The 16241-nt window shown below is 33.2% G+C and overlaps 2 protein-coding genes across 2 annotated transcripts; both read left to right on the top strand.

Moving 5' to 3' along the window:
• The first annotated feature begins 11956 nt into the window (after positions 1-11956).
• On the top strand, positions 11957-15055 carry LOC132720665 (uncharacterized protein K02A2.6-like). The gene has a single exon (XM_060704838.1). The coding sequence runs from the start codon at positions 11957-11959 to the stop codon at positions 15053-15055; it is 3099 nt and encodes a 1032-aa protein (XP_060560821.1).
• Positions 15056-15299: 244 nt separating this feature from the next.
• LOC132720659 (uncharacterized) lies at positions 15300-15902 on the top strand. The gene has a single exon (XM_060704831.1). It carries the CDS (start codon positions 15300-15302, stop codon positions 15900-15902), a length of 603 nt encoding a protein of 200 aa, XP_060560814.1.
• Positions 15903-16241: the final 339 nt, after the last annotated feature.

The raw sequence follows: 16241 nt of genomic DNA, 5'->3' as shown, positions 1-16241 counted from the left end.
ACAGAAGGGAACTTTTCTTTGTTAGTATCAGGGTAGAAACTATGTTGATAAAAATACTGTACAACTGGTTTTATTTGTGTCAGATTTATACACTAGATAATAATTATGTTTTATCAGTTATATATACACCTAGAAGCAATAGAGCTGTTATTATTATATTAAACAATATGTTATTTCACAAATTTTTTAAAGTAAAGTTTGAAACAGATAATTTGTTATGTTTGTTGTTGTATTTTACACCCTTGGCAGACCACTTGCCCCTCACCGCTGTGGGTACAAATCCCGACAGGGACTTTGGATTCTTTCATGTGAGGAAGATATCCAACTAGCTTACGAAACGTCGGTGGTTCTACTCAGGTGCGCGTTCATGCCTGAAATAATGCACGATAGGCACCTTAGATCTTCCTCCATGAGTAAAGCTGGAACGTCGCCATATGACCTAGCTATACTGTGTCGGTGTGATGTAAAACACAATCCTAATCAAACAAACATTTTGCAAACATACTTGGCAGAAAAAAAGAAGCAATTGCAATAAGAAATATGAATATTTTTGAGCAGATTGTAAGCTAGAGTTTTCACCAAGCTCTTGTGTTGTGATTAATGCTTCCAAACCAAATTTTTATTTTTATCTGACAGTAGTGAAATAAACAAAAAATCGTAAAGTTTACAAAAAGGAAGAACAAACTGCACATGCCATGCGGACAAATCAGCCGACCTTATTTCTTAGGCGTTTGCTCTATATTACCTTAAGTGGGGACCTTCAAGCAATAACACTGACCAGTCGCTTAGTATTTTTATGATGTCTCACACAAACGAATGCACTTTCGGTCAAACACTTTTCTTATGCTGGCAAATTCGCGGCTAGGGAGCTTATTAGTTGATGAGTCTTTGATCAGTCCGTGTCGAATCTGGGACCAATAAGTTTGGTCCCAGATCTAATAAAGAAGAGGATAAGGTGGTTATGAAAAATGGAATTTAAAATAAAACTCGCTGTCAAGGTCTATGATGAAGGTATTACTGAATTCCATGGAATTAAGATATTGAAAATATTTCTATTCTAGAATTCCTGACGAATCACAAACAGACAACTCAGTTACCATTGTTTATTGTATCATAAAAAGATTTACCTCCCTTTATACAAAAAATCTCCTGAATTTAATCACAATACTTGAAAAAAGTTTCAAAAGTAAAATACAGAACTCGGACAACATAATTATAACATTTTTATTACAACAAAATGAATAAATAAACAAATAAATTAATTAATAAAGGTAAAAATAATAATAAAATGTAACACCTGTAATAGAAATGGAACTTATAGTATTACACATGTAATCAAAATAGTAATTTTAACATTGGTACTGATATAAGCAAGCAAAGACGAAAGGTCGGCGCTTTAATCCAGTCATATCTGTTGGAAAAAAGAAAAGAAAAAACAAAACATTTCTGAAAATTATTATTCGATTGCAATACAAAAATGCTAAAAATACATGATAATCATTTATTATATACCTATAAATAAATCAAATATTGAGAAATATTGATGATACGTTAAACTTCGTATATAAATTTCGAAACTATTTCAAGAAAGCATGCATTGGTAAGAAAGTTGGATGATGGACTAGCGTTTTTCTCCGTAAGTATGATTCAATTACAACGGGTATTTACATATGTCTCTTTCAATAATAAAAAAAAAACAGTCACGGCATTAATAAGGGGAATGATAATAAATTGATGATTCAATACAAAATTTGAATTTTTATGACGTAAAATGTGATAATAAATGCAAATAACGTTCAATATGGTCGACAAATTCAATATCGCTTTGACTTGATTAACAAGGACGAAAACCATTACGTCATAAGTGAGCTAAAAAGATAGTCCTCTTCTAGATTTACGAGATTATTTATTTGATTAGAAAATGTATGTTTTAACGATTCTAAAAAAGAATATCAAAATTTTACATAATAACCATTTGAGTTTAATTAATTGAGTTGCATTTTTATAAAAATATTATGATTTTGTCTAAAATGGTTATCCCGAATTTGAACACTGACATTTTATATGCTGTAATATCCTCAGATGAAAAAAATCATATGATCAGAGTTCAATACATAAATATACACAATACAGAAGAGGCTTGGTGTACCTTCCATATATGGACAAATTCACGTTTTGATATAACATGATAATGCTTGTTTTGAATATTTGTCGCAATTCTGACCTCGACCGACTTCAAACTCCTACAAAGAAATGAATCCCTCCTGAAGGTAACTTTGTCCGTCATTGCAAAGTATTTACATCAAGCTCACTTCAAGCTTTTTGTACTCTCTCTCCTTCAATTATAATGATTGGTTTATTTTATTGCCCTTTTCCATGCAACAATGAAAATTGTTGAATAGAATTAAGGGAATGTGCATTCTGTTCATGAAATGTGATACACTACCATTCACTTTAAGGATTTACAAATCTCCATCAAGTAACACAATTAATCGACAAATGATATGTTTATATTTATAATCGACCTTGCATTCTTCATTGTAATTGACTTTTACGTCGAGTTGTTTACTGCTTGACAATTTGAATTTTCAATAACAGCTTTTATCCGGATTATAAAAACAACATCTCATTTTGGATACCTCTGTGAGAAGAATGATATTTATTTTCATTTCCTTTGATATAATTGATGTTATATATAAAGAATAAAATTATTGTTAGTGATATTTTATTTTGACGTTTAACTCAATTGCATCTGTCATAAAAGCCAGAGTATGTTTACCCAAAGGATCTTCAATTAAATAGATAAAGTCGTATATTTAATAAGAGGATTCGTAAATTTTAAATGATACCATGTTTAATCTATATCGCTATCAAAGTGTTATCAGCTGCGTACTTGTAATTATGCCAAAAAGCTATTCATTTGTAACAATTTTACAAATATATTGAAAGTTATATCAATTCACTACATGAACTTAATTCATGAATATTTATTGTCAATATTTTGACATCGTTTCTGTTGATATGCATTATCATTACAGGAGATCTTTAAGTGAAATGATACAAATATGTATGTATACATGATAAATTATTTCTTAGCAATTGTTATTTCCAAGAAATTGGCATTCAAGAAGATATTTCAATTCACAAAATAATTATTGAAATTTATGCAATTCTTACTAAATATGTATAATTTGAATAAAAGAGTAAATAAGCTACGTATGTGGCGATGCGTTCCCTATTACAGGTCAAGTTAAGTTGGTTTTTTACTCCCAGGGTTTTAAATGACACTATATTTATATATCAAATTTGAGCATAGAATACCTTTAAGTGCACAAAATAAAATTGAATTGAAAAGCTCTATGCATAATTCTTTTTATTTTAAATACACATGCTATTTGGTTATACAATGTTGAGCATTATACATGACGTAAGCATTTATTACTTTGCAAACTCTTAAAATTACTTGTTTATTAAATCCTCTTAGGTATATTAAAGTATTCCATGCGCTCCAGGACACCAGCACGTGTTGCACTTAAACACGTTCTTAACCGATATTTATTCTACTCGAAAGAGATAACATATTTTGTCAATTAATTATTTAATTTTTGTTCGCATTTTAGAGACAATAGGATATTTTTCGGTTAGTTTAACCTTTATTTATTCAATAAATTGAACATTTTGTATAGAGTACGTTTGCGGAATAGATGATATCTGGAACTCGGCAAGTGAGAGTTTTTCTATGTTACAGCTTCACGCGTACAGTACATTACCATCTTTTTGTTATTTAAATTGTAAAAAGTTAGTTTGCACTCCAGGATTAGCTAGAAACCCAAAATAATCTTTATTCCAGTCAGGCAATATCCTAAGAGACGTCTTAATGGGTTCGAATTATTGGAGTCCATGGATCTCTTTGCTCAAGCAGGTGAATTGATTTTGACACATGGTGTTGCTATAAGTTGGTAACATCCGAAGTTAGCCAAAATCATATTTCCTTATTTCGGCTTATGATTTAAATTGTGTTGGTGCTCCCTAAAACCAAACAAAAGTCAATGTCCTGGTCATTTACCAAATGCGTAAATAAATTTCAATCTGTATGCGTTAACACATTATAAAAACAGTCCCATTTCTTAAAATATGCAGTGCCTGTAAGTAACGGTACATGTACAATTCCATTTCATGAATATCGAACGTTAAAATGTCTTTGATAAAAATGTTAAATTTTCATTTCTCGTTTCGCTCCTCATTAAAATGTCATATTTGTTCAGGTGCATCAGTATTTACAAAATGACGTTTGTCTTAAACTTTTACGTGAAATTATCCCCCGAAATTCATCTGAGAAAATTATAAAACCAGATTTAGATTGCTTTTCGCCTTACATTCGGCAAAAAAGGAAAAAAAAAACACCTTATTTTCTACAAAGAAACCCGATTCAATAGGTTTGTCTTTAATCAACATTTAATAAAACAACAAGCCTTTAAGCTCATTTATATTGTCAATATTTGATATTGAATTTCGCTTCTTTTTAGTGTTCCGTTAAGTTATTTATGTTTGCATGGCAATAATGTCAATTGTTTTGTTTCACTGATTCCAATGACGTTTCAAGAGATTCTAATATTGGCAGATATGCATTTTGAACTTGAATATTTACATAACATAACTGCAGGCATGCAAATATGTTTCATGCTATATCATATTTTGTTCTTCCAAGGCATACATGCTGCACTCTTAGTGATTTTAATTGCAGATCAGATAGTACGAGCGATATTTTGTCTCACGGCCGTGTTTTGGTGCGTCAAAGAGTTTTTAAACAAGGCGCTTTTGCCTTAGTATGCCCATATGTTTAAAATAATTGCCAAGTTAACGCCCGGGCGGTAACTCGTAAATGATTTATTGTGACCGCTTTGAATATACTAGTAATTTTGATTTGAAAGCAATGTTTTGCCAATCATATATTGTTACCAATTATTTTCAACGTTGTCGGAAATATAACTACATCATCAAAACAAAATAATAGTTATAGTTGTAAGTGGATTTTCGTTGTCAGAGATATTGTAAATTCTAATTTGAGAACATTATCAACCAGTTTATAGAATAAAATGCATTATTATATCCTCTATTTAGAAGCATTCATTGATTGCATCTTTGTGGCTGAGAAAGTCGGCAGCTATTTACAAGAATGTGCACATTCTAATAAAATCTCTGAAATGACATTAACGGCAAGTAAAGGAACTATAACGAATTTTTAAACGATAATGTAAAATTGAAAACGTGCCAAACGGTATATACATGTTTTTTAAGATGTTCAATGTTAAGTGACGCCAAAGGTTATATAACATAAAACAATATGTCTTTTGGATTGTCATGTTTTAACAAACCACGTGACGTTAGGAAGAGAGCCACAACAGTCGGAACATCTCTTTGTGTTCAGCATAGTCTGGCTAGCCAGAATCAGGTCACGGCTGTTCAAGCCAGGTAGATTCCGTTTTTAATGAACCGGCTAGCAGTCAAATCTGCACAAAATGACACCGTGCTACATCATAAGATAATTTCATCTTCAACTTATAAAGGAAAAGGAATCTCGTCATAACTAGCTTACCATGTAGATGATCTGGTCGTTGGGTTGAAATGTGTCCGTCGAAGATCTAGATGCCACAAGGAAAACTATATCGGAGTTAACCATGATATTTTATTCAAATACTGGGTTATTACCACGTTATACCGACAATTTAACTCTATGCGTTACGGCGATTATAAATGTTTATAACATAACCACAAATTTTAGCAAAAAGCATTTTTTTTCATAGAAAAGAGAAAAAATATGCTTATCATGACAGAATAAGGGAACTACTATTGACCAGAATTACAATAAAAACTACAGTAAATTACATTAACACGTATCATTAAATAAAAACATCCTGAAACAATATTGTCCTAAGACATATTAACTCGTTGAATGCTTGACTTGCGCAAAAAGCATAAAACATACGAACAATATATCGGTATTTCTCAGTGGTACAGCGATTTCGTATCGCTGGCAGTTGGTTCCATGGTTATATGGGTACCAGTATACCGGTAACACCGCGCATCTCTGAATTATAATTATGAGTGACTCCGTTTGGAAATAAATGCCAATACTCATTTAAACAGATATCATCAAATTTCCGGCTTGCTCCTGTGTGCATAGAACAGGATAAGGTGGCATGCTTAGAGAGTCAGACAGTGTGCTAATGTGTGCCCGTCTTGAATCCACTGATATTCTGTCGCAATGTCGCATTTCAATACATTTTATTTGTTTATGAGTTAACCTCATGATTACCAATTTCTTTATGAAATTTTGAAATTAAAGAAGTATCACCTATTAAAATGCCTACAAGCATATTAATATCATATCACCAAAAGACCTATTATAATAATAATATTGCTTTCATTATGAGTTAAGTTCATGTGGTGAATTGATATAATTTTCAATGTATTTGTAAATTGTTAAAATGAATAGCTTTTTGACTTAATTACAAGTACGCAGCTGATTACACTTTGATAGCGATATAGATTAAACAAGGACATATTTAAAATTTACGAGTCTTCTTTTTTAATATAAGGATGTATCAATCAAATTGTAGAACCTTTGGTAAACAGACTTTGGTTTTTATGACAAATGCAATTAGGTTTAACGTCTTTATATATAACATCAATTTTATCAATGGAAATGAAAATATAACATTCTTCATCAAAATAGGACGTTACCCTTGTGCAATTTACGAGTATAAAGATTTCAGGTCACATGTCCTTAAAACATACTATAGCCTTGATTAATAATTTAATAGTTCTGTGAAGAAAGCACAGAGGTTTCCAAAATGTGATGTTTGTTTTATTTTTATTACAGATGTATCTTTTTTAAATTGCATTACTTTGATTGATGAAGAAAATTTACATAATATAAATATTGACTTTGCACTCAAGGAAAATAAGTTTTGAAAGTATCAAAATTGTGTCTGCGTATTTAGAACAATTCAATTTCATATGTCATGCATTGAAAAGTCTATCGTGATAACATAAGCTAGCGTCACTGTTTATTAACGATTTAAGGCTTTTTAAATGTCGTGCATTGTCACCAATTGTCACAGCGACCCGATGTTTCTATATCGTTTAGGTAATACAACTTTTCCTTCTACATCAGTATACAGTCTGGTGATCACTTGGTGCACTTTTATAGCATCATCCTATCTCATTTGTTTGAGGGACCATTATGCCAAAAATCCTCAGATGAAACAAAAATCATATATGTTTTCAGAATGCAATACATAAATATACACAAGACAGAAAAGGCTTGGTGTAACATTCCTACCATTTATGGACCAATTCATCACATGTTCATCACATGTTTTGAATATTTGTCGCAATATTTGACCTCGACTTCCAACTCCTACAAAGAAATGAATCCCTTCTGAAGGTAACTTTGTCCTACGTAAAAATCACTTCAAGCCTTTAATACTCTCTCTCCCCCTCAATTATAATGATTGGGTTATTTTATGGCGTTTTACCATGCAACAATGAAAATTGTTAAATAGGATAAGAGAATATGCATTCTGCTCATGGAATTTGATACACTAACATTCACGTTAAGGATTTACAAACACAATTAATCGACAAATGATATGTTTATATTTATAATCGACCTTGCATTCTTCATTGTAATTGACTTTTACGTCGAGTTGTTTACTGCTTGACAATTTTAATTTTCAATAACAGCTTTTATGCAACATCTCATGTTGGATACCTCTGTGCTTTCTTCACATAACTATTAAATTATTGATAAAGGCAACGTCATCTCAACTCTACTCAACTCTGATCATTTGTTCTCTGACATGTGACCTGCAATCTTTATACTCGTAAATTGCATATCGGTAAACGAATTTTATTATTTCATTACCATTGACAAAATAGATGTTATATATAAAGAATAAAGTTCTTGTTAGTGATATTTTATTTTGCAGTTAAACATAATTGCATCTGTCATGAATTCCGGAGTATATTTACCAAAGGATTTTCAATTTGATTGATACATCGGTAAATTTAATAAAAAAATATGCCCATGTTTAATCTATATCGCTATCAAAGTGTAATCAGCTGCGTACTTGTAATTAAGTCAAAAAGCTATTCACTTGTAACAATTTTACAAATATATTGAAAATTATGTCAATTCACTACATGAACTGAAGTTATAAATATTTATTGTCAGTATTTCGATATCGTTTCTGTTGATATGCATTATTATTACAGGAGGTCTTTAAGTGAAATGATATAAATATGTATGTTTACATGACGAATTGTGAGTTTTCTTTTACAATTGTTGTTTCTAAGAGATTGGCATTCAAGAAGATATTTCAATCACAGAAATTAATTAAAATTTATGGAATTCTTACTGAATATGTATTATTTGAATAAAAGAGTAAATAAGCTATGTATGTTGCGCTGCGTTCCCTATTACAGGTCAAGTTAAGTTGGTCTTTTACTGCCAGGGTTTTAAATGACACTATATTTATATATCAAATTTGAGCATAGTAATCTTTAAGTGCACAAAATAAAATTGAATTGAAAAGCTCCATGCAGATGGCTTTTAATTCTAGATACACATGCTATTTGGTTATACAATGTCGAGCATTTTACATGATGTAAGCATTTTTACTTTGCGATATCTTAAAATTACTTGTTTATTTTATCCTCTTAGGTATATTAAAGTATTCCATGCGCCCCAGGACACCAGCACGTGTTGCACTTAAACACGTTTTTCACCGATATTTATTCTGCTCGAAAGAGATTACATATTTTGTCATTTAATTAGTTTACATTTTGTTCGCATTTTAGAGACAATAGGATATTTTTCGGTTAGTTTTAACTTTATTCATTCAATAAATTGAAAATTTTGTATAGAGTAGGTTTTCGGAATAGATGATATCTGGAACTCGGCAAGTGAGAGTTTTTCAATGTTACAGCTTCACACGCACAGTACACTGCCATCTTATTTCGTAATCTTAATTGTAAAAAGTTAGTTTGTACTCCAGGATTAGCTGGAAACCCAAAATATTCTTTATTCCAGAGTCAGGCAATACACTGAGAGACGTCTTAATGGGTTCGTATTATTGGGGTCCATGCATCTTTTTGCTCAAGCAGGTGAATTGATTTTGACACATGGTGTTGCTTTCAGTTTGTAACATCCGAGGTTAGCCAAAATCATCTTTCCTATTTCGGCTTATGACTTAAATTGTGTTGGTGCTCCTAAAAACCAAACAAAAGTCAATGTCCTGGTCATTTACCAAATGCGTAAATAAATTTCAATTTGTACGCGTATGCGTTAACACATTTTAAAAACAGTCCCCTTCCTTAAAATATGCAGTGCCTGTAAGTAACGGTACATGTACAATTCTATTTCATGAATATCGAACGTTAAAATTTCTTTGATAAAAATGAAAATGTTCATTTCCCGTTCGCTCCTCATTAAAATGTCATATTTGTTCAGGTGCATCAGTATTTACAAAATGCCGTTTGTCTTAAACTTTTACGTGAAATTATCCCCCGAAATTCATCTGAGAAAATTGTAAAATCAAATTAAGATTGTTTTTCACCTTACTTTCGGCAAAAAGGAAAAAAACACCTTATTTTCTACAAAGAAAACCGATTCACTAGGCTTGCCTTTAATCAACATGTAATAAAACAACAAGCCTTTAAAGCAGCACGCCTCCAGATTCATGCTTATTTTCATGAAAATTTTAAAAATGTGTTTAAAAGTTAAATTTTGTGAAATAACCAAAAGGAAGCAATTTACACATTATCAATGGCACTTAAAGCCGATGTAAATTACTAAAAAAGGGACAAAATATGCCAAATTAGTCCTTACTGCGTTAGTAACGCAGTAGAAATATGGTTATAAATATTGAAAAAATCAGTCATTAATCGCACATAACATGTAAATTATTACTTGAATTTTGAATATTTTCACTTTTCCTAAGATCTCAGTAAACTTTTCTCAAGTTTGATTTCATTGAAATATTTTCGCTTATCTGGAGGCATGCAGCTTTAAGCTAATTTATATTGTCAATATTTGATATTGAATTTCGGTTCTATCTAGTGTTCCGTTAAGTTATTTATGTTTGCATGGGAATAATGTCAATTGTTTTGTTTCACTGACTCAAATGACGTTTCAAGAAATTCTAATACTGGCAAATATTCATTTTGAACTTGAATATTTACATAACATAATTACAGGCATGCCAATATGTTTTATGCTATTGGATATAATCTAATTGTAGTTTTGCATATTTTGTTTGCATAGTTTTGGATATTTGTCGGACTTTCACTTTCGAATCAAGATTATCTTATATATCCGATGAAACACCTTGCTTTAAAAACATAAGCCAGAATATTTCTGTCAAATCTTGTTAGAAAATCATGTGATATTTATCTCACGTGAGACAACAACATGGTTCCACTTTCGTCAAATCATTTCCTACTAGCACCAATTACATATTTTGTTCTTTCTAGGCATACATGCTGTACTCTTAGTGATTTTGTTTGCAGATTACACAGACGTTCTTATTGTACGAGCGGTAAAAGAGTTTTAAACAAGGCTCGTTTGCCTAAGTATGGCCATGTGTTAAAAACAATCGCCAATTTAAATCCCGGGCGGAAACTCGTAAATGTTTTATTGTGAACGCTTGTGACCGCTTTAAATATACTAGTAATTATGATTTGAAAGCGTTGTTTTGCCAATCATGTATTGTTATCAATTTATTTTCCAACGCTGTCAGAAATGTAACTAAATTATCAAAACAAAATAATAATTATGTATTAGTGGATTTCCGTTGTCAGAAATATTGTTAATTCTAATTTGAGAACATTTACAACCAATTCATAGAATAAAATGCATTATTTTGTCCTCTATTTAGGAACATTCATTGATTGCATCTTTATGGCTGAGACAGTCGGCAGCTATTTACACGAATGTGCACATTCTAATTAAATCTCTGAATTGACAATTATTGCAAAGAAAGAAAATGTTACTATTTTAATTGATTATGTAAAAGTGAAAACGTGCCAAATGGTATTTACATGTATTTTAAGATTTTCAATGTTAAGTGACGCCATCAAAGGTTATATAGAATAAATGTTTCTTTTAGATTGTCTTGTTTTAACCAAACCTCGTGACGTTAGGAAGAAAGCTGCAACATTCGAAACATCTCTTTGTATACATCATGCTCTGGCTAGCCAGACTCAGGTCACGGCTGTTCAGGCCAGGTAAATTCCGGTTCTTAATGAACCGGCTAGCAAAAAAAAATTACAGTCAAATCTGCACAAAATGACACCGTGCTATATCATAAGATAATTTCATCTTCAACTTATAAGGGACAAGGAATCTCGTCATTACTAGCTAACCATGTAGATGGTAAGAACGAGTGTCCGCTCGCTGGTTTAAGTGTACGGCGATAAGAAATGTTCATAATAGTACTGTAACAATTTTAGCAAAACGCATCTAGCTTCATTTATAGAGGAGAAAAAAATGCTTATATGATCCTGGCACTTTTATAATTTTAAATCAGGGTTTATTAAGATTCCGAGGTAGTTTGTCACACTCTCCTATGTCACCTGTTACTGTAGGAAGCTAATTTTAGTGGTTGAAAAAAAATGAAAAAAACTGTTGTGTATAACTCTGTTATTCATTGGTCAGAATGTATTACTAATAAGCCCCGCCTACTAACCCTATCTTAGCATGCCACGCTCTGTATCAAATCAGTTAATAAACGATAGTTCAGCATTAAAGACGTGTTACTTCTCTATAGAAAACATAACAATCTGGCGACGAGGATAATTGAACATTAAATTTCGGGGATTTTATCTATTAGATATTAATGTAATTATCATAATATGTGTAAAATTCTGGATTTAATTTATAAGTTCTAAAATGGCTGCATTAATTGGACATTTATCTGGATTTGATGGCAATTCAGAATCATGGACATGCTATCAAGAACGTTTAGAGCAGTACTTTTTAGTAAATGAAATAGACGATGAGAAAAAAGTTCCAGCTTTATTAACTTTACTTGGAGAAAAAACTTACGGGTTACTTCGAAATTTGACATCACCGGACAAACCTTCAACACAGTCATATGACAATCTTTGTGAATTATTGAATAAACATCTTAACCCAAAGCCATTGATTATAGCTGAACGATTTAGATTTCACAAACGAAACCAAGCGGCGGGTGAAAGTGTAAATGATTATGTAACTACACTGAGGAAATTGGCAGAACATTGCGATTTCCAAGCCAGCCTAAACGATACGTTACGGGACCGCTTAGTTTGTGGACTTAAAGATGAGCACATACAGCGTAAACTATTGTCGATGGAAGACTTAAGTTTAAAGAAGGCTGTTGAAACAGCAGTTGCTATGGAAACAGCAACGAGGGACGCCACAGAACTGCAGTCGTTGACCGCAAGTGTAAATAAGGTTGAGAAAAGGAAACCTTCGAGAAGAGTTGAACACAGGCCACGGCAAAAACCGGCGACCGCAAACTCGACCGGGAAACAAAACGGAAAATGCATTCACTGTGGTAAAGATAATCATGCATCTTTCAAATGCCGATTTAAGAATGCCATTTGCCATGCATGTAATGCACATGGACACATAAAAAGTATTTGTCTGAAAGCACGTGCACGAGACGTACATGCCATGAACAACAACGACGTTCCTGTGATGAGTATAAATTCCGTGACCAAAGGTTCGAGCAGGAAAATCACCATCACACCAGAGATAGACGACAGACCCATACAAATGGAAGTCGATACGGGCTCAGCTGTTTCTCTGATGTCAAGAGAAGAGTTCCAGAAGTGTTTTGGAAATGTTACATTGGATAGGCCCACATCAGTGTTAAAGACATATTCTGGTGAAGAAATACAGCAAGCCGGAACAAAACTGGTAAATGTAAGGTACAATGGACAGTCAAAATCGCTGAAACTGTGTATTGTCATGGGCAACGGTCCCGCATTGTTTGGACGGGACTGGATGAATGAAATTGTATTGGACTGGTCACGTATTGTACATGTGAATTCAATTGATGATCACTCAACACAAACACGTATAGCCGATATTATGAAGCGATATGAGTCAGTGTTTTCCGACGGTATCGGGAAAGTTAAAGATATTAAAGCAACGCTATCTGTCAAAGAGAATGCTTCACCGAAATTCGTAAAAGCTAGGCCAGTACCATATTCGTTAAAGCCGAAAATAGAAAAGGAATTAGACATTCTAGAAGAACAGGGCATTATTACGAAAGTGAATACATCAGAATGGGCTACACCTATTGTGCCCGTTGTTAAATCTTCGGGAGGAGTAAGAATTTGTGGAGATTTCAAAGTCACCGTAAATCAAGCTATAAATGTAGATAAATACCCACTTCCGAGAATAGAGGACATTTTCGCGAATTTGGCAAATGGAAAGAAATATTCAAAGTTGGATTTACGCCAAGCATATCTTCAATTGGAGTGCGATGACAAAACAAAAGAAATGTTAACGATTAACACTCACAAAGGTCATTATTCTTATAATAGATTGACATATGGAGTATCATCAGCACCTGCAATATGGCAAAGAACAATTGATCAAATTCTTCAAGGAATACCAGGAGTACAGTGCATTCTCGATGATATGGTCATTACAGGAGAAAATGATCAAGCTCACTTAAATAACTTAGAAACAGTAGTGCAACGGTTGTCAAAATATGGTTTAAAAGTGAATAAAGAAACATGTCAGTTCTTTCAAGAGAGGATTACATATTGTGGTCATGAAATTGATGAAAACGGTCTGTGGAAATGTAATGATAAGGTGGATTCTATTTTAAATACACCACGTCCACAAAATGTCACATCTCTCAGGGCATATCTCGGATTACTAAATTACTATCATAGGTTCTTAAATAACCTAACCACGGTAATTAAACCGCTAAATCAACTGCTAGAAAAGGGGCGTAAGTTTGTTTGGACTAAAGAATGTCAAAACGCGTTTGCGAAGTCAAAAGATTTGATTACGTCAGAACCCGTCCTTACGCATTACGATCCGAAACTACCCGTACGGTTAGCAACGGATGCTTCCCCTGTCGGTATTTCTGCAATATTATCACATGTAATGCCCGATGGCAGTGAGAAACCAATTGCATTTGCAAGCCGTTCGCTATCAAAGTCTGAAAGAATGTACGCGCAAGTACAAAGGGAAGCTACTGCAATATACTGGGCAGTACACAAATATTATCCGTATCTATATGGTCGAAAATTCACGCTGATAACAGACTGTCAAGCACTGTTGTCTATATTCTCTCCGAGCAAGGGCATCCCTGCCACTTCTGCTGCGAGAATACAACGATACGCGGTTTATTTGTCAGGCTTTGATTATGATATAGAATATAAAAGTACTAAGAAACATACTAATGTCGATGGAATGTCACGTTTGCCCGCGCCATCAATATTAGAAAATGAAAGTAATTTTGAGGAAGTATTTTTCAATGAACAATTTGATAAACTTCCTATTACTAGCGCGCAAATCAAGCGTGAAACGCAGCGAGAACCTATCTTATCGCGTGTTTACGAAAATGTAAACAAGGGCTGGAGTCTGAAATTAAATGATCCTGTCCTGAAAGGTTATCACACGCGCCGGAACGAATTAACTATTCAAAGAGGCTGTTTAATGTGGGGAATTAGAGTTGTTATTCCTGAGAAACTAAGAGGTCAAGTTTTAGATCTTCTGCACTGTAGCCACAGTGGAATAGTTAAAATGAAAAATTTAGCGCGAAGTTATGTCTGGTGGCCTGGCATTGACTCAGACATTGAACACATGGTGAGACAATGTCAAGGCTGTCAGATGCAGCAGAAAATGCCAGAAAAAGTTCAACTTCACCCGTGGGAAAATGCGCGCTCTAATTTTGAACGCGTTCATGTTGACTTTGTAGGTCCATTTCAAGTTCATAATTATGTTCCTAGTAATAGTTTGTGCTCGAAGCAAATGGGCTGAAATAGAGGATATGGGAAATTGTACGTCTGCTGAAAAAACAGTGAATGTACTAAGGACCATATTTAGTCGTTATGGTATACCAAAACAATTGGTAAGCGATAATGGTGTACAATTTACATCAGATTTATTTGCGCAATTTATGAAAAATAACGGTATTTTTCATATAAGAACCGCAACTGCTTAACCCTCCACAAATGTTTTAGTGAAACGTTTGAACGGCACTTTTAAGTCAAGCATTCGAGCTATGAAACTTGATAAAGGAGACCTAAATCTAAAGTGGGCAAATTTCTTGTTAACATATCGCAATTCTGTAAATCAAAGCACACAAGAAAGTCCTGCGATGATGTTTATGAGCAGGAGTTTGCGAAGCAAGTTAGACTTTTTAAAACCGGATATAGACGGTTATGTCGAAAAACAAAGAATGAAACTCGCAACATCGGAATCGCGAAATTTCCGAGAGTTTAAAGAAGGAGACTCAATAATGGCGCGAGACTATAGGCCTACTTCAACCGAAAAATGGTTATCGGGTACAATTTTATCCCGCAAGGGACCTCTCATGTATAAAATTGATATCGGTAACAATCAAGTCTGGAGAAGGCATGTTGACCAGCTACGGAAATCAGAAATGAATAATGAGCTTTCTCGCCGAGAAAGTTCACCGTTAAACATGATCCCGCTTAATTTGTCAGAAATGCCAGTTATGACCGAGAGAAATGACCCTTTGTTAGTAACTGGTAATCCTGAGAAAATGCCATCATTAAATGAAAATAAAAGATCAGATCAAATGTTAATGGAACGAAGATACCCATTGAGAGAACGCAAACCACCTAATCGTTTCTCATACTGAGTTGACTACGTAACTGTATAACCATTCGAGAGCGTACAGACAGTTAATGTGCTATCTAATTAAACATTACACTACTTTGTTGTAAAAATACCACTGAATGAACTCGTGTGAACTGTAATAAAAGTCAAATGTGAATTACGAACAATAGGTCAATAGTTTGATCTGGTTTACGAATGAATTAATCTCGTATATCTCATGTTGTTAAATTATTCTACCAGTTGTCTCTTTCTTGTTATTTGATTATATTTTTAGTATTAATTATATGATAATGGACTAAAATGTTAAGAAGGGAGAACTGTTGTGTATAACTCTGTTATTCATTGGTCAGAATGTATTACT

The sequence above is a fragment of the Ruditapes philippinarum genome, unplaced genomic scaffold (genome assembly GCF_026571515.1).
Source record: "Ruditapes philippinarum isolate M1 unplaced genomic scaffold, ASM2657151v2 ctg1099_1_1_1_1, whole genome shotgun sequence".
Taxonomy (NCBI): Eukaryota; Metazoa; Mollusca; class Bivalvia; order Venerida; family Veneridae; genus Ruditapes; species Ruditapes philippinarum.
The sequence above is the reverse complement of the archived record's forward strand: the minus strand, read 5'-3'. Positions and strand labels throughout refer to the sequence as shown.

Bases quoted from the DNA above. Each gene is read 5' to 3' on its own strand.
- LOC132720665 (XM_060704838.1), top strand. From the start codon at position 11,957: ATGGCTGCATTAATTGGACATTTATCTGGATTTGATGGCAATTCAGAA.
- LOC132720659 (XM_060704831.1), top strand. From the start codon at position 15,300: ATGAAACTTGATAAAGGAGACCTAAATCTAAAGTGGGCAAATTTCTTG.